The 23,887-nt window shown below is 36.3% G+C and overlaps 1 protein-coding gene across 9 annotated transcripts in view; it reads left to right on the top strand.

Moving 5' to 3' along the window:
- The window catches only part of LOC131036604 (uncharacterized), a 263,434-nt gene that overhangs the window by 59,787 nt on the left and 179,760 nt on the right, over positions 1 to 23,887 (top strand). For 8 of the 9 annotated variants that reach the window (XM_057968520.2, XM_057968515.2, XM_057968518.2 and 5 more), the window contains one exon: positions 16,774 to 16,915. In XM_057968520.2, coding sequence (XP_057824503.2) covers positions 16,774 to 16,915 — 142 coding nt within the window. Of the gene's footprint in view, positions 1 to 16,773; positions 16,916 to 17,379; positions 17,509 to 23,887 lie in introns of those variants that run through there. The other variant, XM_057968523.2, reaches the window with a different exon arrangement.

The raw sequence follows: 23,887 nt of genomic DNA, 5'->3' as shown, positions 1-23,887 counted from the left end.
GGGTTTCTATCTTTCGATCTTGGCCATTGATTGTGAATCAATATGAGCCACCAAATTGTAATGAGAACACTATAAAAGGCCTCACTTCTTCATTTGTAAAGTTAATAATGAATAGATAGAAGATAGTAGTTCAATAAATAGTGTATAATAGGAAGAGAAGGCAAAAATTGTTGCCAAAGTTGTAAATAAACTTCCGTTTCATTGAAGTTATGAAGGAATGTGTTGTTTCTTCTATAATTGCATGGTTTCTTGTTGGATCTTCATGTTAGATATTGTTATTTAGATGAATGGAAGACTTTGTGTATGATCAATGGTGAAATTTGTATATCTGTACCACTAACACTTTGTCGATGGTAAAGTACCTTGCGTAGTCAACTAGAATCATTCAACTAAAGCTTAACTTCAATTATCGCTTCTTCATTGATATGCATCAACTTGATGGTGTTTATGCTTGTGGTGGTGATTTGAAAATCATAAAGCTATTCTTAGGAGATTGCACTAGCCTTGTGGAAATGTTCGTTGCATGTTGAAGCAAGACTTAGTAGGAATTTCATCAAAGATTGGCCATTGTTCTCACATTCGTACGAGTAGAATAGCTTCCTCAACCCTCATCCTTTTTCCTTTTTTTAATCAAATTAATCCCACGTTCCAACATCATTTGAGCATTCAAGCGTTCAACGTAAGTCCACCTTGTGAAACCAGCAATATCACATCTTATACAACTAAGTCTATCCAAGAGCACATCAAGACTTGACATTCGAGAACCTTGGGGTCGTCCCACTTGATCACACAACTTAGCATTTGGGAGTCTTTGTTCAAGAGAGAATAGAATACTTAGTATTTTATTTTGTGTTGCATAGTGCATAAAAATACCATCAATAGTGTACTACATCTAGAGTTTAACTTTTCCTTCTCAAACCATTATTAGTGGTTTGAAGGACTTCACTTGTATGTAATAGAACTATTATCAGAAGATTGATGTGATAAAAGTATTGAGCTTAGATGTGATTTTAAATTAGTTTTTAATCTACTTCTTGTTATTAGAAGGCATTTATTTTCTTTCTTTCAAAACTTAAAACAAAAAACAACTACATCTTTTGCAACTTATGTCTAGCTTTGAAAGATCACATACAGAAAAAAAACACAGTATTATTAATTTAATTAAAGAACAAGTAGGGGTTCTACTTCTACCGTTCAAATATTCAGTGTCCCAGAGAGGGTGGGACATTACATAGAGAGGACCTAAAAACAACATATCACTTCTTTCCAAGCAGTTAAAATCAATTCACATGCTATCATACAACTTCCAAAGGCTGGCAACAAGGTAACATGTAGATACACCAAGCAACATGCCACAAGTCGGCCCAAAACATGTCTTCCAGATGAACAAGCTCAATGCGGATCCCCTCATGCCAAGGTAGGACCCAAAATCAATGCAACACAAACTTCAAAGCAAGCAGAGACATCCAAGGATTCATCGCTAGCCGAGGAACAACACCAGACGGCTAAACTAGAGCAATTACCTTGAAACACTGATTGCAATCATAATGCACCGTCATACAAACTATCTAACATCATGTGGAGCACCTTATAACGTTCCATGAACATCCAACAACATTGTCAAATGCTTCTTTTACCTTTCCACGTCAAGATCGTACTAGCCCAACATAACTGATGTTAAACACTTCATTCCGGAGAGCCAGTCAAACACAAAATACAATCACTACTTGCAGGCAACATCAACATCTGGATGTTGAATTGAGACAAGACACATATGTTGTAAAAATGTCCTCTGAGCCGCAACACATGAAATATAAATGCAGAGCATTTCTTAGACCAATTTTGATAGAGAACTAGACTGTCGGCCAACTGCAAACATCAGTCATATCAGCTGCAACACCAAGGACCTGAAAAGATAAGAGTGCAATGTTCACAAAACATAAACAATATATTGAAGTTTGTAAGACCATTTTTGTCGATGCGGAAGAATGTTGAGTCCGCATTCTTCCGGACACATATTTGTTGGCATTGCATGAGATTGCATTAATGAAGTTTAGTGTTGTCATTGATGTCAATAGCAACCGGTAATGAAGTTGTATTGCAACCGGTAATGATGCAGTAATGCAACCGGTAGTAAAGCAGTGAAGGAAACCGGTATTATTATTGAAGCAGAGAGATCAACCGGTAACCCTAACCAGTTGATAAGCAGAACCCTAAACGATGTAGCTTGGAGAATCGGTTGTGATGATCTATGACCGAATGGTGATCAAAGATGAAGATGCCATGTATGCATGATGCACGTGATGAGTTTTCAAGTGGATTTGGCGTGTGAAGATAACTGTTTATCTTGGGAATGATCAAATGCATAGCATGAAGTGAAAAATGCGTGATGAGTTACAAGATCCAATGTGCGATGATCTAGGAGCGGTTCAAGGTGTCTAGAACAATGTGTAGTTGATTGCTGTGTAATCTAACGGTCATGATTGAACCGATATGTTTGTAATCTCTATGAGATTTGTAGGTTTTGTGGTGTTAACGACCTATTGTATTTGCTTATAAGGTCGATGATTTGATTCAATATTGTGTTGGCAAATTTGGTTGTGTGATTGTTGCTGTACCAGAAGGTGTGTCTGCAAAATGTTGTGAAGGCAGATAGGAGCAGAAAAAGATCTGATTAAGCAAGGAAGTGCTATTTCCAGATCAGCAAAGAACCTGTTATTCTCTAACCATTACAACAGTTAAATCCCCTAATCGGGTAAGCTTTAACAGGCTTCTTGTTTAAATCCTCTAACAAGGTGATCCATTAGCTTGGATTTGAAATCCTCTTCCAAGGTTATCTCTAATAGGGTATTACCTTTAACAGGGTATTGTAGTCAATTCCTTAACCGGGTGGTCCTTAACCGGATCTGTTCTTAACATGACATTATTGTATAAGCTTCTAACAAGGCTTGGCTCCTAACAGGGCGAACTTCAAAAGAGTTTAGAATACTTGTGGATATTCATCGCCACCGTGGATTTTCCCATTTGGGTTTCCACGTGAAAAATCATTGTGTCGAGTGGTGAATGATTTTGTGGATGTGTTTTGATATGGTTGATTTGAATAACTGGTAAAGCCACTTATAGATATGTTTAGATGACCGGAAATGATCTGAAATGAGCTATTACTAATATTAGTGAATTGGTTTAATGTTTTGGTTAAAAGGTATTTGAGTTTCAGATCTGTTACATTGTAATTGTATCATTGATGTTTTGGTCAACTGGTAAAGTTTGATAGTGCAGTTGCAGTTTTTGATACAATGACTAAACCAGTTAGTTTAGTGATTGGATTCTGAGTTGAAAGTTTGTTTGGTGAAAGTTTAATTTATTTTCTATCTACTGATTAACACCCCCCCCCCCTCTTAGTAGTTGACTGGATCCTTATAGTTTCATCATATTATCAATATCAATACAAACTTCTGTACCAACTTGCTTTATTAGTCTTCCAGAGACCAAATTATCTCGGAAACATCGCCTTCTCTCTTAGTACAACATCTTCATTTTTTTGTCGTGCAACTAATCCTCATCTTAATATCTCGAGCCATCTGAACTTCATCATGCTATCACTGCTAGTAGCCATATTGTCGGCAACATCAACAGTATCAGTACAACATACTTAGTGTAGAGACACCAGACACCAAGGAGGTGGACACCTATAGACCATCTGCAACCAATATTCATCTGTTTATCACATTAACCTCTTTATGCCAGCCATACAAATCATGACAGTGATACGACTACTGCCATCCTCAACAATTGCAGCAATCATTGCTTTTCAATACACCATAGTGACGGTAAACAATCAAGAATATTATTAATCAGTCATCTCTATATCACTGCATATCTTTTAGGGCAAATGTTATCATGACAGTGATACAACTACTGCCATCCTCAACAATTGCAGCAATCATTGCTTTTCAATACACCATAGTGATGGTAAACAATCAAGAATATTATTAATCAGTCATCTCTATATCACTGCATATCTGTTAGGGCAAATGTTATCATTTCAAGAACAAGTATCTTCTTCAATTCTTTCCATAATACATAACTGTCAGAACAGTATTCCAATATTAGTACTTTCAACATGTCACCACGGTATGCTAGATATCCACACCAATAGGATGTACATCAAGTATCTGCTCAATTCCCACTTGATTGAGATCCTTCACAATCTGCATCGTTCATTATATCAGTCATGTTCTGTACTATCCGTAGTCATCTTACCAAACTATACCAAGTGACAATATTGGATAAGAACATCAACAACTAACAGACAACCACCATAGAGAACCATCAACCTATTGTAGATCTATCATGATCACCCATACCATTTTCATATGATCAAGGGTACCGTGCAACTTCATCATTACCTGCAGCAAATAGGTTGCCATAGTTACTATCTTCAAACAATCACCAGGCAAGGACCACACAGAGGACAACATATATTGTCAGACATCAGGTTGACATCAATTGCAACGCATATTGCCAACAGTTTGGAGAACCCAAAAAGATCCAAGGATCAGAAGAAGCTATAAGTGTTGAGACATGGACCAGCTAGGACTCGAACCTAGGACCTTCCATACGCTGCTGGAGTGCTCTACCACTGAGCTACTGGCCCCTCTTGGACTAGTCCATCGTCGATCTGGGTGTGGCTTATTTCCAACACCAACACCCCCCCTTAAGCCACACCTCTCGTGTGCTTGGGGCTCCTAGCCTGGACCTGGCTCTGATTCCATGTTGAGACATGGACCAGCTAGGACTCAAACCTAGGACCTTCCATATGCTGCTGGAGTGCTCTACCATTGAGCTACTGGCCCCTCTTGGACCAGTCCATCGTCGGTTTGGGTGTGGCTTATTTCCAACACCAACAATAAGGTCTATTTCAGGTACAAGTTTTTGTTTTGTGTTGATGGATATTTGGGCTTTTCCCAAGTGGCGTTGGCTTTGGCTAGGAAAGGGAAAAAAATATTCTTAGATAATGAAATGAATACAACAGACAATTCCCTTTCTTTGTTATATAGATTGGATTTTTGGAAAACAATATTAGATAAAGCTTTTGAAAAACATGCGGCAGTACACAGGGACAATCAACTAAAATATGAACTAGGGGAAAAAGGAAATGACAAGAATCACAAACGAAATTCACCAATACTGGTGAAGCTCTCACTTGGGAGAGTTTTATTGTTACTGAATGTCGGTAGTGGTGGGCTGGAAAACAATAAGATCATCATTTAAACTTTGCGTTGGCTTAAGCCTAGGTTGACAAAATGGTTCATGTTCGATATTTTAATTTTATAGATTTTGAACCTTGTTTACTATTCACAATATCAAGTTATGATAATGAAAAATAGGAGTTAGTATTAAAGTACATGGATATGGAAGTCACTGTTATATACATTCCTATAAATTTCTCTCTACTGTTTGGGCTTTCTGTGGATGAGGGCTTCAATACTAGAACCCATTAGTAATGTTAGTCAAGCACAAAAAAATGTGCTGTTCAAATGTTATGCAGGGATAACTAGCAAAGAGCTGACAAATAATGGAGTAAAGGAAATAGGGGTCTGAGAAAGATTTATGTACAAATTGACAAATGACGATGTATTTTATAGGGGTCTGAGAAAGGTTTACTTAGAAATTGACAAATGCCTATGTATTTTAGACCTAAATAAAAGTAGGTTGATGTGAGCGGATGATTGACCATATGATTGTAGTTAGCAAGGAGTTTATCCACAACTAGGTAGAGCTCCATTCCATCATAATCCAAGAATTCCTCCCCTTGAAACATAAGGGTTTTTATATGATACAACATGCTATAGCACTTTTTTGGGTCTAGTCATACACAAGTACCATCTTTGATAGCTGGTAGATTCTAGCCAGATACAGATCATGACCACTTGGTCATCACAGCATATTGATGAGTGTCTAAGTTTATTGGGGACTCTTATTGATGCTGTAGAGTGTCCTCCTATGATCCTTGCGCTCAATTATGAGGAGCCTACTCAAACACTTCTTGACATTCTTTAGCTAGAGACAACTCCTACTCAACAACATGATCGTATGAATAATGTATCCCCTGTACCACATAGCTCATCATCCAGTGAGGATTACACTGTTTCTATTTAGATTGGAAAGCTAGATCTTGCAGATCTACTTCATACCATCCAATAGTATGTTCAAGGTTTGGAACCTATGGCACATATAATGTGTGAAGTAGCATAAATTGTATGGAGGCTAGATAGTGTTAGGTCTCGGAGACAATTGAGAGGGGGGGGGTGAATCAGTTGTCTAATAAATTCAAACCAAAAACAACTTAACCTACTTAATGCTTAATACCGATAAACCAGTTCACTATGCCGGTAGACAGTTTTAACAGTTAATTGCTATACCGGTAAGGATTAGTGCATGAAACATAAACACAAAGTCATCCACAACACATAACATCAATATTTGTATGTGGAAATCCTGTAAGGGGAAAAACCACGGTGGGAAACCTTACCCACAATCAGAAGATACTACTGTAGATAGTAAGTGTACATAAATGGGGTCTGCACATGCAGAAAGGCCAAGCAGCTAGAGCTCACTGCTCGATCACAAAATGGGAGTCACACTGACTACAGTTGGATGGTTAAATCTAATAAGAATGTACTGCACAAAATAGCATCTTCATATGTTGGATTCAGTACCGGTATAGTTCTGATTGTCTTCACAAAAACACTCTTTCAATCTTCAAATGATGTCTGCGTGTATAGCTCTGCTTATTCTTGCATATACCTTCACACAATCCTTTTTCGCATTCCACACTTGATCTTACAAATAAGATCTTACATTTATACCATAACCTAAGACCAATTTTAGTAGGTCGGCTCTACAAGATATTACAATAAAACATTTTACAAACAATACAATATCCGATGCAATAACCGATTGAACATGTCGGCTTAATGCATTTACAACAATAATTAATTATCTCCATAGTGTGCTATGCTGATCTGGAAAAGATAAACCTGCCGGTAACAACAAATATGCAAATATGAATATACCAATGAACAAAACTCCAGGACAAGATGTCCAAACAATGTCTTTGACATTACCAAGTGTTTTCCATATCATTCCAAGTGCCGGTGATCATTATATCTTGCCGGTGTACCAGATACCGATGACTGTGCATGAGTCACTTGCTTGTCGGTGAATGTTGCTGATTCTCTAAAGTGCCAGAGTTGATAAGTGTTTAGTAGGTTTTGACATCAATGACAAAACCATACCAAAATACCAACAATCTCCCCCTTTGGCATTGATGGCAACACAAGATGGAAAAACCATCAAAGTGCCAAAACAGAAATGCCAAATACCAAAAACCAACAATGTCAAAAAAAAATCATAACCAGAAATCAAAATACAGATACAGAGAGTAATGATCTCTCCCAAACAACAATTTCTCCCCTTGGGAGCAACATGTGTTTTCCTTGTGTTTTTCAAAGTTTTTCCATACCAATCTCTCCCCCTTTGACATCAAATGCCAAAGTTACAATAAAAACCAAGTTCATATACAAAATACCAATCAATTCAATATACCAACTACTCCCCCTGAGAAGTAGCTTTCCATCAAAGACCAGAATAAAGATTTCTCTGTTAATTCTGCTGGTTGATGACAATCATCAACTGTCTAGGTCTCTACTAGTGGTGGTATGACTCCAAGCTAATCTCTGAGATATTCAAAAGTCTCCTTAGGCAAAGGTTTAGTGAAAATATCTGCAATCTGCTCTTTGGTATTCACATAAATCAGTTTTATCTCCTTTGCTTCAACATTTTCCTTTAGAAAATTTAGTTTTATACAAACATGTTTGGTTTTAGAATGTAATACCGGATTCTTAGATATATCAATTGCTGCAGTGTTATCACAATAGATAGTAATAGGTTCCTTGCATTTTACTTTTATGTCTTTCAACATTTGCTTAAGCCATAGTACCTGTGTACAGTTAGTTGCTGCTGCAACATATTGTGATTCTGTTGTTGATAAAGATGTACAACTTTGTTTCTTACTCAACCAAGAGACTAATCTGTTTCCAAGAAAGAATGCTCCGCCGGTGGCGCTTTTTCTATCATCCACATCTCCTGCCCAATTTGCATCTGTGTATGCACATAATTCAAAGTTTTCATCTCTGGGGTACCATAATCCAAGATTTATAGTGCCTTGTAAGTACCGGAAAATCCTTTTTACTGCTGATTCATCATTTTCTCTAGGATTACTTTGAAATCTTGAAACAATACATACTGCATTCATAATATCAGGTTTGGTTTGTGTTAAATATGATGGGAATATTGTCATTGATGCCAAAATAGTGATACTCAGAAATATATGTATACAGTAAATAGCCAGCAGTGATCAGAGCATATTGACTGAGAATATAAAGTAAATAAGAACAAAATGAATTGACAGTATACACCAGGTTATATATATGACTGTGTATATGTTCTTTGAAGACAATTAATCGCTATACTAGATTGTTGAAAGACAGCGATCAGAGGTTGAAAGCATAGCGATCCATATTTAAGGCATATAAGACAAAACTTGTCTAATTCAAAAAGCTGAGAAATTTTGCCAAAAAGCTGGAAAAATTGGTCTTATTCAAAAACTTGGAGTAATATTAATATAACAAAAAAAAAAAAAAGAGGCAAAAATCAAAAAGAGTCAAAATTATTTTTGTCTTATTTAAAGACTATAGCCAGCGGTCACTTTCATAAAGAAAAAGGCAAGACATATAAGACAAAATTTTTGTCTTATTCAAAAAACAAGTCAGTAACTTTAAGTTGTCTTACTCTAAAGACAAAAAGCTGCAATTAGGATTGAAAAAGGAAAGGTAATTATGAGAATACATGGATTAGTCAATGCCACGACTTATGAAAAGAGTACATCAACGGTTTGATTCTTAATAACCACGGGTTGATTTAAGACGCGTCTCTTTGATGATCAAAAGATATGTCCCATTATATAAAGTAATCTATTTTGAAGTGGTGCGATTTAAGGTTGTAACTACTTGAAGGGAGATGTCTTTCTTTATAGAAGTACGAAGATATATATAATACTTTTGCTTGGTGATAAAAAGTTAAGTTAAGTGTGCTGCGTACAGGTGTGTTATTCAGAAAATATAATCAGACACAAGTGTCGCTGGGTATTGTGAAATGTAAAAATAAAATTAGATCTTTATGTGAAGAGTGTATGCTGCAGTAAGTGTGGAAGTGTACACTGAATAAATAATTCTGGAAATAATTTTCAGACTGAGAGTATTTGTAATGGAATAATATATGTGTATATTATGTGGTACGTGTGAATGTTGAGATAAAGAAATACTAATACAATAATTTGAAAAGGAAAGTAGTGTTGAGTGTATGGAAATAAAAATAAAAGAATATATTTTATGAGTGTGAGTGTGCGTGTGAAGATCAATCATACACAAGAAAATATACGAATATGTATATGCAGATATAAAATAGATTTATGAAGACTTCATGTACAGATTTGTGAATATTCTATGAGTATATTTGTGAAGACTTTATGAAGCAGAGTTTAGCAGACTTATGAAGCATTTAGATTTATAAGAGTTTATAATCAGTTTTTGTGACAGATTCATGATCAACATTGTAACCGTTTGAAAAAGGAAATTTGAGAAGAATATAATCCATCATCAGTTGGTACAGCAACATTGTAAAGGTGGAAAATCAGATATATGTGAAGTGGGTTGGTGCTCACAAAGTTCAGATTTGGGAGTTGGTGCTTCCAGTGGGTTGGTGCTCACAAAGCAGAATTAGGAGGTTGGTGCTTCTAGTGGGTTGGTGCTCACAAACATTGTAAAAGAAATATACAATATACAATATTCATTTTAGTGGTTTTCTCCCTCATTGGGTTTCCACTCAAATTCTTTTGTTATTGTATTTATGTGCATAATTGTCTTGGATAACTTAATTCTATCATATTAAATTGAAAAGTTTCATTATACTAATTCACCCCCCCCTGCTCTTAGTATAATCGTGTGCTCTTCAAAATACAGTAAACCTCCTATCATAGATTTGTATCTAGTTGGATTAACAGGTGTAGATTCATCCCTTTGTGATAATTTGTCATTTGTTGTCATAGGTGTGCTTACCGGTTTAGAGTTCTCCATCCCAAATTTCTTTAGTAACTCTTTTAAGTATTTGGATTGATTCAAGAATATACCTTTATCAGTCTGTGAGATCTGCAATCCTAAAAAGAATTTTATTTATCCAATCATAAACATTTCAAATTCTTGCTGCATTTTAATAGAAAATTCTTTACATAATCCATTTTCTCCTCCAAAGATTATATCAACAACAAATACTTCTATAATCAAGATGTCATCATTAGTTATTTTATAATATAAATTGCTGTCTGCATTTCTTTTAGTAAAACCAATCTTTAAAAGATACTTATCCAATCTTGCATACCAAGCTCTTGGAGCTTGTTTTAATCCATAAAAAACTTTTTTTAACCTGCATAAAAAGCTTTTCTTAACCTGCAAACCATATTATTATCTTCTGTCAAAGAAAATTCGTCAGGTTGTTCAATGTATACTTCCTCTTCAAGCTCTGCATTTAAAAATGCACATTTAATATCCATTTGATAAACTTTGTAGTTCTTGTGTGCTGCAAAAGCCAAAAATTATCTAACTGTCTCAATTCTAGCTACCGGTGCAAAGGTTTCATTGTAATCAACTCCTTCCTTTTGAGAATATCCCTTACATGCTAGTCTTGCTTTATTTCTGACAACCTTACCATCTTCATTAAGTTTGTTTCTAAATACCTATTTGGTTCCAATTACATTTTTATCTTTAGGCCGGGGAACTAATGTCCAAGTGTTGTTTTTCTCAATTTGTTCTAATTCTTCTTCCATAGCTTTAATCCAAAATTTATCTTCACATGTCTCATTAACAGATGATGGTTCAATTTGAGAAATAAGACATACCTCTTCATTTGCCAATCTTCCTCTTGTCATAACTCCTTTAAACTTATTTCCAATTATCTGATCTTCAGAATGATTCAGTCTTACATACTGGGGTGTCTTTGTTTGCTGTTGTTCCTCAATTACTGTGGAATCCTCAGATGATACCGGGGTAATTGGATATTCATTCTGTACCGGTGGATTTAGTGTAGGTTCATTTGTTAAAATTTCTATTGCCGGTTCAGAGTCTATATATCTTGAAGTTCCTCTGAATTGTTCATCAATTTTTACATTTGTACTTTCAACAATTTTCTGCAATCTTTTGTTAAAACATCTATATGCCTTGCTCTTAGATGAATAACCAAGAAATATTCCTTCATCACTTCTAGGATCAAATTTGCCAATATACTCATCTCTTCTGATATAACGTTTACTTCCAAAAATTCTGAAATACTTAAGAGTAGGAGTATTACCAAACCATAATTCATGAGGGGTCTTATCGGTTTCACCTTTGATGTGAACTTTGTTGAATGTATAGACCGCTGTACTGACTGCTTCTCTCCAATATACACGTGGTAGGTTTGCTTCTGATAACATACTTCTTGCTGCATCCAAGATAGTTCTGTTTTTCCTTTCAACAACTCCATTCTGTTGTGGTGTCCGAGGTGCTGATAGTTGTCTTTTGATTCCATTCACTTCACAAAATGTATTAAATTCCTTAGATGTAAATTCTCCTCCTTGATCTGATCTTAAACATTTGATTTTCTTATCGGTTTCATTTTCTACCATTGCTTTGAACAGTTTGAACTTTCCAAGTGCTTCTGACTTTTCTCTGAGAAAAGTAACCCAACACATTCTAGAATAGTCATCAATGATTAGCATGAAATATCTATCACCTTGTAAGCTTTTGGTTCTAGCTGGACCACATAAATCAGTGTGAATCAAATCAAGAGCATTATTTGATTTTTCTGGAATACTTTTGAAACTAGCTCTAACTTGTTTTTCAAATTCCTTACATACTGTATTCTGAGGTTTGACAATTTTAGGTAAATCTCTAACTGCCTTAGTAGTATTAATCTTCACCATGCAATCAAAGTTTACATGACAGAGTCTCTTATGTCATAACCAACTTTCATCTATATGTCTAATTAAGCATGTCTTTCATTGTTATTCAAATGAAAGATATTACCTCTAGTCTGATTACCGGTTGCTATTTCCAAACCAGTTCTATTCATGATTTTTCATTTTTCATTTTTGAATTGTAACCGAAATCCTTTCTCAACTAATTGACCAACACTCAAAAGATTATGCTTTAATCCTTCAACATAGTAAACATTGTCAGTGTTGTGCTTACCATCAAGAGATATTGTACCCTTACCTTTGATTGAACAAGCTTTGTCATCTCCAAATCTCACTAAGCCTCCATTGTATTCTTGAAAGTTCAAGAATTTACCTTTGTCTCCTGTCATGTGATGTGAGCATCCTGAATCAATGATCCATTCATCCTTTACTTCAACTTTAGCTGCCAAGGCCTGTACTACCGGTTGAGCAGTAGGTGCCGGTTGATCTTCTGTTATAGCAACAAAAACCCATCCATTGTTTGTTGGATCCTCATCAGAATCATCAGTCACACCTTTATCAGCAATGTAACAAGGTTTGTCTTTATTCTTTTTAAATCTGTATCTCTGGTATTCAGGGTTAGGCTTGTATGTTTTTCTAACTTCTTCTCTTAGTCTAACATGTCTATCAGGGCATCTTGAAGCCATATGACCAATCTTATTGCAGTTAAAACATTTAAAGGGTGCTTTACCTTCATACTTACTTCCAACTGGACCTTTAGGCATTTTCCTTGCAAATAGTGCTTCAAGTTCTTCATTTTTTTTTCTGCTTTCTTCAAGTTCTCTTGCATAAAAGGCTTTCCAATCAGATTTGTCAAATGATGGAGCAGATGATGTTGATGCTTTAAAGGCCAAATCTGTCTTTATAGTAGCAACAAGACCAAATTCTTCAATTTCAAAAGTTGAAAGTTTCCCAATTAATGTATCCCTAGTAACTGATGTATTAGGCATTGTTCTTAACTCATTTATAGCAGTGACTTTCATTTTATATGCCGGTGGCAATCCTCTCAAAACTTTTGAAACAATTTCATCCTCACTTAAGGTTCCTCCACAACATTTAATCCCAAAACAATTTCATTTACTCTTTCCATAAAAGCATAAATCTTTTCATCTTCTTCCATTTTCAGATGTTCATACCTGACCCGGAAGCTTTCAAGTTTTGCAATTTTGACTGTGGAATCTCCTTTATTCAGTGTTTCCAAATGATCCCAAATAGCTTTAGCAGTAGACCTATCTGATAGTCCCATGATTTGTTGATCTGATAATGCGCTCAAAAGTGCTTCTCTTGCTTTGCAATCATTTTCCTCATCTTTAGTCAAGTTAGCTGGACTAGGCTGACCTTGTACAGCAGCAGTATAACCATTCTTTGTAACATCCCAGATGTCTTTTCCAATGCAATTTAGATGTCTCTCCATTCTGATCTTCCGTATGCCATAGTTGGTTCCATCATGTTTAGGACTGTCCTTCCTGAAATAATTAGTAGATATTGGATGTCCTCAAGCTATTAAACTTTTGCAAAAGAGGACTAAGCTCTGATACCAATTGTTAGGTCCCAAAGACAACTGAGATTTGGGGGGGGGGTGAATCGGTTGTCTAATACCAGTAAACCAGTAATACCAGTAAACTTAACCAACTTAATGCGTAATACCAGTAAACCAGTTCACTATGCCGGTAGACAGTTTTAACAGTGAATTGCTATACCAGTAAGGATTAGTGCATAAAACATAAACACAAAGTCATCCACAACACAACACCAATATTTGTACGTGGAAACCCTGTAAGGGGAAAAACCACGGTGAGAAACCTTACCCACAATCAGATGATACTACTGCAGATAGTAAGTGTACATAAATGGGGTCTGCACATGCAGAAAGGCCAAGCGCCTAGAGCTCACTGCTCAATCACAAAATGGGAGTTACACTAACTACAGTTGGATGGTTAAATCCAATAAGAATGTATTGCACAAAATAGTATCTTCATATGTTGGATTCAGTACCGGTGTAGTTCTGATTGTCTTCACAAAAACCCTCCTTCAATCTTCAAATGATGTCTGCGTGTATAGCTCTGTTTATTTTCGCATATACCTTCACACAATCCTTTTTCGCATTCCACACTTGATCTTACAAATAAGATCTTACATTTATATCATAACCTAAGACCAATCTTAGTAGGTTGGCTCTACAAGATATTACAATAAAAACATTTTACAAACAATACAATATCCGATGCAATAACCGATTGAACATGTCGGCTTAATGCATTTACAACAATAATTAATTATCTCCATAGTGTGCCATGCTGATCTGGAAAAGATAAACCTGCCGGTGTAACTCTGGACCTATTTGCCGGTAACAACAAATATGCGAATATGAATATACCAATGAACAAAACTCCAGGACAAGATGTCCAAACAATGTCTTTGACATTACCAAGTGTTTTCCATATCATTCCAAGTGCCGGTGATCATTATATCTTGCCGGTGTACCAGATACTAGTGACTATGTATGAGTCACTTGCTTGCCGGTGAATGTTGCTGATTCTCCAAAGTGCCAGAGTTGATAAGTGTTTAGTAGGTGTTGACATCAATAACAAAACCATACCAAAATACCAACAGATAGTGCCCATACTTACTTGGTTTAGCAAGAGGCCTGATGTATTTAGTAGTTTGTTGAAAGGGAATGGCATAATGAATTCATTGAACTTTTTATTTCTCATGGGGCGCTTACTACAGAATTGTCTAAGATGAAACATAACTGAATTCTGATCATATGTTAGGAAACTCAAATGGCAGTCCAATGTACTCTCGTTGTTGAAATCAATATGTGCCTCAAAAATTATGGGTGAAACTTAAAGACCAAAGATTCAGATTTCAATCCCATCTAGCCCAACAAGCTCAGCTTATAGAGTTGAAGAGAAACAAGTCAGCAGAAAAGAACTGATAAATTGTGTAACTTAGCTCTACTTTGTGAGTACCATACTCACAACATTTCTTACTTGATTTGTTTGATGCAGGAGCATTTGGGTCCATAAGCAATCCTGTATCAGTGAAAAACAAAATAAGGGTGGCTCAGAGTATTTTGGCTTTGTGTGTAGGTTTTGGCCATGCTCAGATGAGTTTAAAGGTGAAATAACATTCTAGCTTAATTCAGTAGCAAAGAAAACATAGTTGCATCTTCTCTAGTATTTTGAGTTAACTTTTGCAGTAAGGTAATTCATTTGCTTTATCATCGTTTGACTTTGTTAGCATGTGCCTGGGTCACCTCATCAACATAGGCTTGTGGTGTACATTTCATAAGCTTACACTTGTGTGACTTTTTTAGCATCTGCCTAGGTCACCTCTTCAACATATGCTTGTTCATACATTTCATAAGCTTATGCTTGTGTGTGACTGGGAGAAAAAAAAAAAGTATCAACTTTCCCTGTACAGAGCAATGAATATAGAATGAGGGAAAAATCATTTGCTCAAAAAGAGAGGAAGTGAGTAGTGGAAAGGAGAGAGACTATGCCAAGGAAGGATTTAGAGCTCGTGGGTCATAGTCTAGTATGTGGCCATTGAAGGGGCCTGGAAGTAGAGGTTTGTGCATAGATCTGGGAGGAGGACTATAGGGTTGGATCATGTTTGCATGTAGGACTTGGGCACATGTGTGGTGTTGGGTTGTTTTATTGTTTTAAACTATATTGGCAAGGCATGTGTGATTATTTGCAGGTATCGAGCTAGACTTCTTTCAGCCTATTGTAGCCTGTAAGGTCAGAGATTGTTTTTAAATTAATAAAACAGTAATAATTTGGCTTCTGTATGGCATTTATGATTGTGAGGAAATTTGTAGGATGCTAGTCCTTGATTGGACCCATTTGCATAGACTGCATCACTTAGATTATTACTTAAATAGCTTAGAAATTGGGAACATCATGAAGGAAAAGAAAACATATCTGTGTTGGTGAATTGTGCATTGAAATATAAAGACCTATTATGGGTTGCTATTAGGTTAAATACTGTGTTACTGGCTCCTATTTTTGCCCAGGTTCATGTGTGTAGTTGGTCCTTGTATTGGTCTGGTGCAGGTTTGTCCTTGAATACACCTAGTGTACTGCCTGGACGTACACAGGGCGTACCCAAAACTGATATATGCAATTTCTTGGCTTTCTAAATCTTATACAATACTGAATTAAACTAAGAATTTTGAAATAACAAGAATCTGACAGATGCAGCTTTTTTGATTTATGCATTGACTTTTTCTGTTGATAGATTTTATAAATTGATTATTAGTATGTAATATAGGACATATATAAGGGGTATTACTTGCAACATGCTTGTATTAGAATTTATATGAATCCTTAAAACATGGAAGAAGTTTTTCCCAGATTATTATCATACCATTTGAAACATGGTGTACCATATGCTGCATTTCTTTTAGGTTATTTTATTTTTGTGATGATAATATTTCTATGACGTGTTCTATCATACATGCAAGACAATTATTTCATGTTATTCTATCTGAAAATTACTTGGTTGGCATCGAAGAGTGTGACTCTTGGTTTCAAATGTAAGACAGTTTTCTAAATATCTTTATTGTAGATTTCTACAGTAAGTTATAGATTTGTTTAAGGACTTCTTAGTATAATGTCCTTATTGAAATCTAATGCGCACATTTTCTTTCACAGGCCTGAGCTGTTTTCTATTCTCATACAACAACTTCAATCATCCGATATCCTTACTACTCAGAGAGTGTACATGGTTCTGCATCGTACTTTGAAAGAGCTATCAACTAAACGCCTGACTGCAGATCAGCGGAACTTTGCAGAGGTTTTTACCCTTTCGTAGATGCTAGTAATTTAAAATTCAAAGGCAAATCCTAACTAAAGGAAACTTGTCAACTATAATTTGTTGGATTTGGTGGTAAAGTATGTATTATTTAATGTTTTAGACATAATAAAGTTGTTTGAACTTCTTAGGAAATGTATAAAATATGTTCATTATATTTCTTTCCATTTAAAAAGAATCTCTTTGGAAAGTCTTTTTGTAAATTGTTACTTTTAAGTTGTCCTTTCTAGGACAACTCAAAATGAAACACAATGTAGGCAGAATTTGAATTGGAAGGGTTAGCTCTCTTGTAAAAATATAAAGTCAACTATAGTCCTAGAACACTAGTTTATGGACAAACTTACAGTTAGCATAACATGTACAAAGTTTTTTCTTTTCCTTTGGAGAGTTTTCAATATGTAGAAGAAAATCAACTAATCTATCACATCTATTTATTCTTTTCAGGTATGGAAACAAAATCGAATGGTTATTCTGCACACGTATGAGAGATTTTGTATCTTTTATGACCCTACAAACAATTAACCTATTATAACACAATCAAACACGATTTCTGGCTAAAAGACAGACACCAAGAAGTAAGTGCACACGAGCTGCATTGAAGATTTTGGTTACACACAACAGGAATTATCTTAAATTAAACAAGTGGTGTATACAAAGTTACAAGCACCTGAATTAACAACAATCACAGAACAAAACTTGAAATTATTGGTAATCATTCATTTAATAAATAAAAGTTAAAAACCTTTCACACAAAACAAGAACAATCTCATCACACACACAAAGAGAGCTCGAGCAATAAACTTATCCATAAAGGGTAGAAAGATTTACCATTACTTTGTCTCAACTATAATACCTATATTTTTAGGGTTTCAAAGTTTCACTTTTCATAATTGTATGTCTTCTAAAAGTAAAATTACTTTAAAAATGAAAATTACATGGAAATGAAAAATAGTTTAGATACAAGCTCGTCTTCTAAAATAAGCTATGTTGAAATCAGCTCGTTGTAGAAATATCTAAACTCAAAAATATCTTCCATGCGAAATAGCATATTTTCACCATAAATAAAGCTGATTTCTTTTTTAGACAGTCTAAAAATAGCAATACACATCATTTTGTCAAAATGAATTCCTCCTGATCGTTTCCCACCAACCTATATTCTTTGAACATCTTATGTACAATCTTCGATTGGTATGGGTCTGAGAAGGCAATTCCATGAAGCCTGGAATTGAGGATATTGAGTGCTCTGTCATTATGAATAATTAATTTGTTACGCTTTTGCTGCCTTTGTTCCTCAAATTCAATGATTTTCAGCAGTTCTATCAGCTCATTAAAATCTCTGTGCCAAACTCTGGATAGTGAGGCCTTCCTTCACATATTCAGTCACCAGTGAAATCTTTTCCCAGTTCACTTTTTTCTGACTTGTGTTGCTTTCTGTGATTTTCAGAGAATAAAGATAGAATCAAGGAATGGATTTTACATATATGCTATATAGAGATGAGAAACAAAGGCTTAATTCTGCTAGAAATAAACTTTCAGAGTATTTTACAAATATGCTATATAGAGCTATGGGTATTTATTGGTCCATTTTCACTGTGCGGGCTTTCTTTGGATTGAGGATCAACATTGTTGCATTCATACTATGCAACATTTAGTTATTTTTCTTGTATTTTTTTTTTTATCGGTAAATAGTTCTATGTGTATTTCTATTGCTTGATTCATACATCAGCTTTATACTCCTATTCTACAAAAAATTATATCGGCAGTATATTAACAAGTTTACAACATTCGGCTACCACTGCATCCTAGAATTCAACCACCTCCAAAATTTACATCGTATAACTACCTACCCATAAGACAATATTAATATATATAAACAAAATAGGCCATACTTACAAATTAGCAAACGGATCTATCCACATTTTTTCTTGTTCTTCTGCTGTCACCAGTCCTAGTAGTCTTGTTTCTGGAAATTCGAACTTTTCCTTTGGACCTGTCTCACCACTCCGTCTCCATCCTTCTCCCTGGCTTCCATCTCTCGAAAATAGTCTTTTATAAAGTTCCACCCATTTTGGGCTTCAGTCCTTTGGTCCTCCTTGTCAAAATTTGCACTCTGGATGAGAAAAGGGTGTAGCGCTGGAATGAACTCCACCACGTGAAGCCAATTGCCTCTTGGAGCAGCGAAGCCCTCGCTAGGTCTGGCTATTGCAACAAAAGCCTCAACACCCCAACACCATTCGTCCATTACACACTGATTCATCAGCCAGTGCACCTCTTCTTTGTTCCCTAACTTGAGGCACCATGCCAGAAAGAGAGACGCTATATCAATATTTGAGTGGTACTTATATTCTGCCTTCAAAAACTCCTCGCCTAGTGTCACGATCTCAACATAGAAGGGCAGACACAGCATAAAGGAAAATCACCTTGATGCAAGGCTTCGTGATTTTCCTAATCGGCATTCTAGACCAGCGATTACTAAGAAGAGTTACGATCTATCATGGAAAACAAATATAAACAAAGTCAACGATTCACTAAGCAGTGATTGATTATAGTTTACGAGGATGCATTTAAGGGTAAATTAAAAAGGTATGATGGAATGATTCATGCAAGAATTCGATTAAATTACTGACCGATCCGGTTGAAGAGATAACCATTCATTGTTAACTAATACTAAGCAGCGAATTAGCAAGTGAAATGATGTGCATTCCTAACATGTGTTTCCAATACATGAAAGTACATTTCTCTTTCCAAGCGGTCACCAACTTGAGGGAAGCCACAACCTTCCACCCCCAAGGACGGAGTATAAAAGAACAACATGAAGCGATCGATGGAGGGATAGATCGTTGGAGGATAATTATTTTGGATTGGCAGATCAGATTCTGTTAGGGTTTCAAGCAGATCCGAAGCAAATATGAACTAACAATTATATGCAGATTTAAATACAAAAGATAAAGAAATAAAATAGGACACAGATAACACAGAGATTTAACGTGGTTCATCCAGAATGGGTTACGTCCACCATACACAGTTGTCCAATCTTTCTTATTATCCAGCAAAAACAATACATCAACCTTACAATGCCTTAAGCATCCCAACCGCTTATAACATGCGTTTTTAGGGCAACAAACAAAGTCGGCCTTATTAGGGTTTTATTAAAATGTCGGTTTTCATAAAAAAAAAATACGCAAATTTTTTTTTCTCGAGGGCTACCGCCCCCGAACCCCTGCCTGGGGCCCGGCCCAGCCCGGCCCCGGACCTCAGCGAGGATACGTGCTGAGTGTACAGTACTTTGCTGATTAGTCGCCACATTTCAACAATCTCCCACTTGGAGACTGATCAGGATCGACACCGAACAATCTCCCACTTGGAGACTGATACTACACGACACCATTGTACATGCAACATTCGCTGAATAAAACACTAGGACTCGACTGGTATAAATTCCACAATTATCAATCAAGAAGACCAATAGAAACTGATGAAGAAATCAGCTTCTCTTGTGGAACTACCTTCGTGAACATATCGGCAGGATTCTCACTTGTGTGAATCTTCTCAAGCCGTAATTGACCCTCCTCCAAAACAGCCCGGATGAAGTGGTACCTGAGTTGAATGTGCTTTGTCCTTGAATGAAAAGCAGAGTTCTACGCAAGATGAATGGCACTCTGACTATCAGTATACAATGGGCTATCCTCTTGTGTCTGACCCAATTCCTCCATAAAACATTGACCCCAAATCATCTCCTTGCTGGCTTCTGTAGCAGCAACATACTCAGCTTCAGTGGTTGAAAGTGCAACAACCTTTTGCAGCCTAGAAATCCAACTGACTGCAGTTACCCCTATAGTAAAAACATACCTTGTAGTACTCCTCTGTGAATCAATATCACCCGCCAGATCAGAGTCAACAAATCCACTTAGAGCAGGATTAGATCCTTTGAAACATAATGCCTTCTTAGTAGTTCCTTTCAAATACCGAAGAATCCATTTCACAGCATTCCAATGTTCCATACCCGGATTACTCATAGACCTGCTCACAACTCCCACTGCATGTGCAATATCTGGCCTTGTGCATACCATTGCATACATTAAACTGCCAACAACTGATGAATACGGCATGTTAGACATTTTATTAACCTCTTCCTCTGCGTTTGGGCACATCTCCTTAGTCAATTTGAAATGACTAGCCAGAGGTGTACTAACTGCTTTTGCATCCTACATGTTAAATCTTTTCAACACCTTCTTTATATACTCACTTTGGGACAAATTCAAGGTTCTATTTTTCCTGTCCCGTGTAATCCTCATACCGAGAATTTGCTTAGCTGCACCCAAATCCTTCATAGCAAATGACCTAGCTAATTTCTGTTTAAGATCATTTATATGTTGCATGTTAGACCCAACAACAAGCATGTCATCAACATAAAGCAACAGGATAATATAACTGCCATTATCAAATCTCTTAAATATACACAATGATCAGAATGACATCTATGATAACCGTGTTCAGCCACGAAACTGCCAAATTTTAAATACCATTGTCGAGGTGCTTGCTTTGGGCCATACAAACTTTTCTTCAACCTGCACACCAAGTTCTTCTTACCTTTGACCTCATATCCCTGTGGTTGCAACATGTAAATTTCCTCCTCCAAATCTCCATGGAGAAAAACTGTTTTGACATCTAATTGTTCAAGATGTAAATCATCTCCAGCCACAAGACTAAGTACAGTTCTAATTGAAGTCATTATTACAACTGGAGAAAATATTTCATCATAATCTATATCTTTTTTCTGTGCAAAACCTTTTACCACAAGTCTGGCCTTATATCTTTTTTGACCTCCTTCCTTCTCCTTCAGCCGATAAACCCATTTGTTAGGCAAGGCTTTTTTTCTGCAGGTAAAGGGACTAAGTCCCAAGTCTTATTTTTCATCACAGAGTCCATCTCCTCTTTCATGCTTAGCTCCCACTGTTGTTTGGCATCTACCTGCATTGCTTCTTCATATTCTTCTAGTTCACCAGAATCCGTTAATAAAATAGAATACAAAGAAGGAGAAAATCTTTCAGGGCGTCTACTTGTCCTCGTAGAACGTCTAACACTTGTAGGAGTTTGTGGGACAATCTGTTGTTGCAGAGCATCAGGTACCTGTGGCATTTCATTTTCAGCAATCTCATCCAACACCACATATTCTTGTTTGTCTTGTTCATGCTTCTTTTCCTGCATCTGTTCTTTATACATAACCTTCTCATTGAATATAACATCTCTACTTCTAATTATTTTCTTATTTTCAAAATCCCATAACCGATAGCCATATTCATCTATCCCATATCCAATTAAGGTACATTTCTGAGATTTAGCATCAAGCTTGGTTTTGTTTTCTTTATCAACATGGACAAAAGCTTCACAATCAAAAGTTTTTAGAAAAGAATAATTTACCTTTTTACCAGTCCATGCCTCCTCTAGAATACCACCATCCAAAGGGGTTGAAGGTCCTCTATTTATCAAATAGACAGCAGTATGTACAACATCTGCCCAAAAATGTAAGGGCAATCCAGCATGCAATCTCATTCTCCTCGCGCGTTCCATGATAGTCCTATTCATTCTCTCTGACACACCATTTTCCTGTGGAGTTCTTGGAATTGTCTTCTGCTTTCAAATCCCATTTAAGGAGCAGTAATCTTCAAATGCTTTGCTACAATACTCACCTCCATTATCCGATCTGAGACACTTCAACTTTTTTCTTGTCTCATTCTCAACCAAAGCTTTCCATTTCTTAAAAGTTTCCAAAACATCCGATTTTTGTTTGAGGAAATATACCCATGTTTTTCTGGTTGAGTCATCAATAAAAATAACATAATAACAAGAGCCGCCAAGAGATGATACCTGAGCCGGTCCCCATACATCTGAATGTACAAGCTCTAACTTCTCACTCTTCTTCTCTTTCCCAACCTTGAGAAATCTGACTCTTTTCTATTTACCATAAACACAGTTTTCACAGAACTCTAAATCAATCTTCTTTAGTCCTGGCAATAGATTTTTGGAGTGAAGGGTTTTCATCCCTTTCTCACTCATGTGCCCAAGCCTATGGTGCCACATTATCGAATCTGTTCTTGCAACATCTATTGTTGTTGTCGCCGCAGTAACTTTATCTGTAGCAGCTAAGGTAGAGTAAGTGTTACCAGTACACAGATATAATGTGCCTACCTTCGCACCTTTAGCTACTACTAATGATCCTTTAGTGACCTTCCACATATTGTTTGAGAAGGTAACTATGCAACCTTCACTACCTAGTTGCCCTACATAAATTAAATTTCTTCTTAAATTAGGAACATGTCTTACCTCCTGCAGAAACCAGTCATTACCATTCTGCAACTTTATCTTTATCTTTCCTTTTCCAACAATTTGACAGGGCTCATCATCACCCAAATACACCTGTCCAAAATCACCTTGAACATAATCTAGAAAATATTTTCTATGGGGTGTAGCATGAAATGAAGCCCCAAATTCTATCACCCAGGAATCATTAACATTATCCAAACATAAGATTAAAGCATCTTGTAAAGTATTACTTGCAATATTAGCTTCCTTACTGTCATTTTCATTTTTGTCTCCTTCTTTGTTTTTCCGAGACCAACAGTCTTTCTTTAGATGACCAGGCTTTTCACAGTACCAGCAATCTTTCTTTCCTCTAGATTGAGAGCGTCCTTTCTTTGACTTCCCTCGTGACTTCTCATTCCTAGGGCCTTTTCCTCTTTCCTTTGATCTTTCTCTGTTCTCCACATTCAAAACACTACCCGATGATGTTGGAGTCTCACTTGTGCTTTTCCTTTGCATTTCCTCGCTTAGGATAACACCAACAATATCATCAAATACCAAAGTATTTTTACCAGAGATAGAGTTACTTACAGCCAGAACCAAGCTATTCTAGCTTTCTCGCAAAGAACATAAAATCAAGAGAGCCCTAACCTC

The sequence above is a fragment of the Cryptomeria japonica genome, chromosome 1, assembly GCF_030272615.1.
Source record: "Cryptomeria japonica chromosome 1, Sugi_1.0, whole genome shotgun sequence".
NCBI lineage: Eukaryota > Viridiplantae > Streptophyta > Pinopsida > Cupressales > Cupressaceae > Cryptomeria > Cryptomeria japonica.
This window is presented reverse-complemented; position numbering and strand designations above follow the sequence as displayed.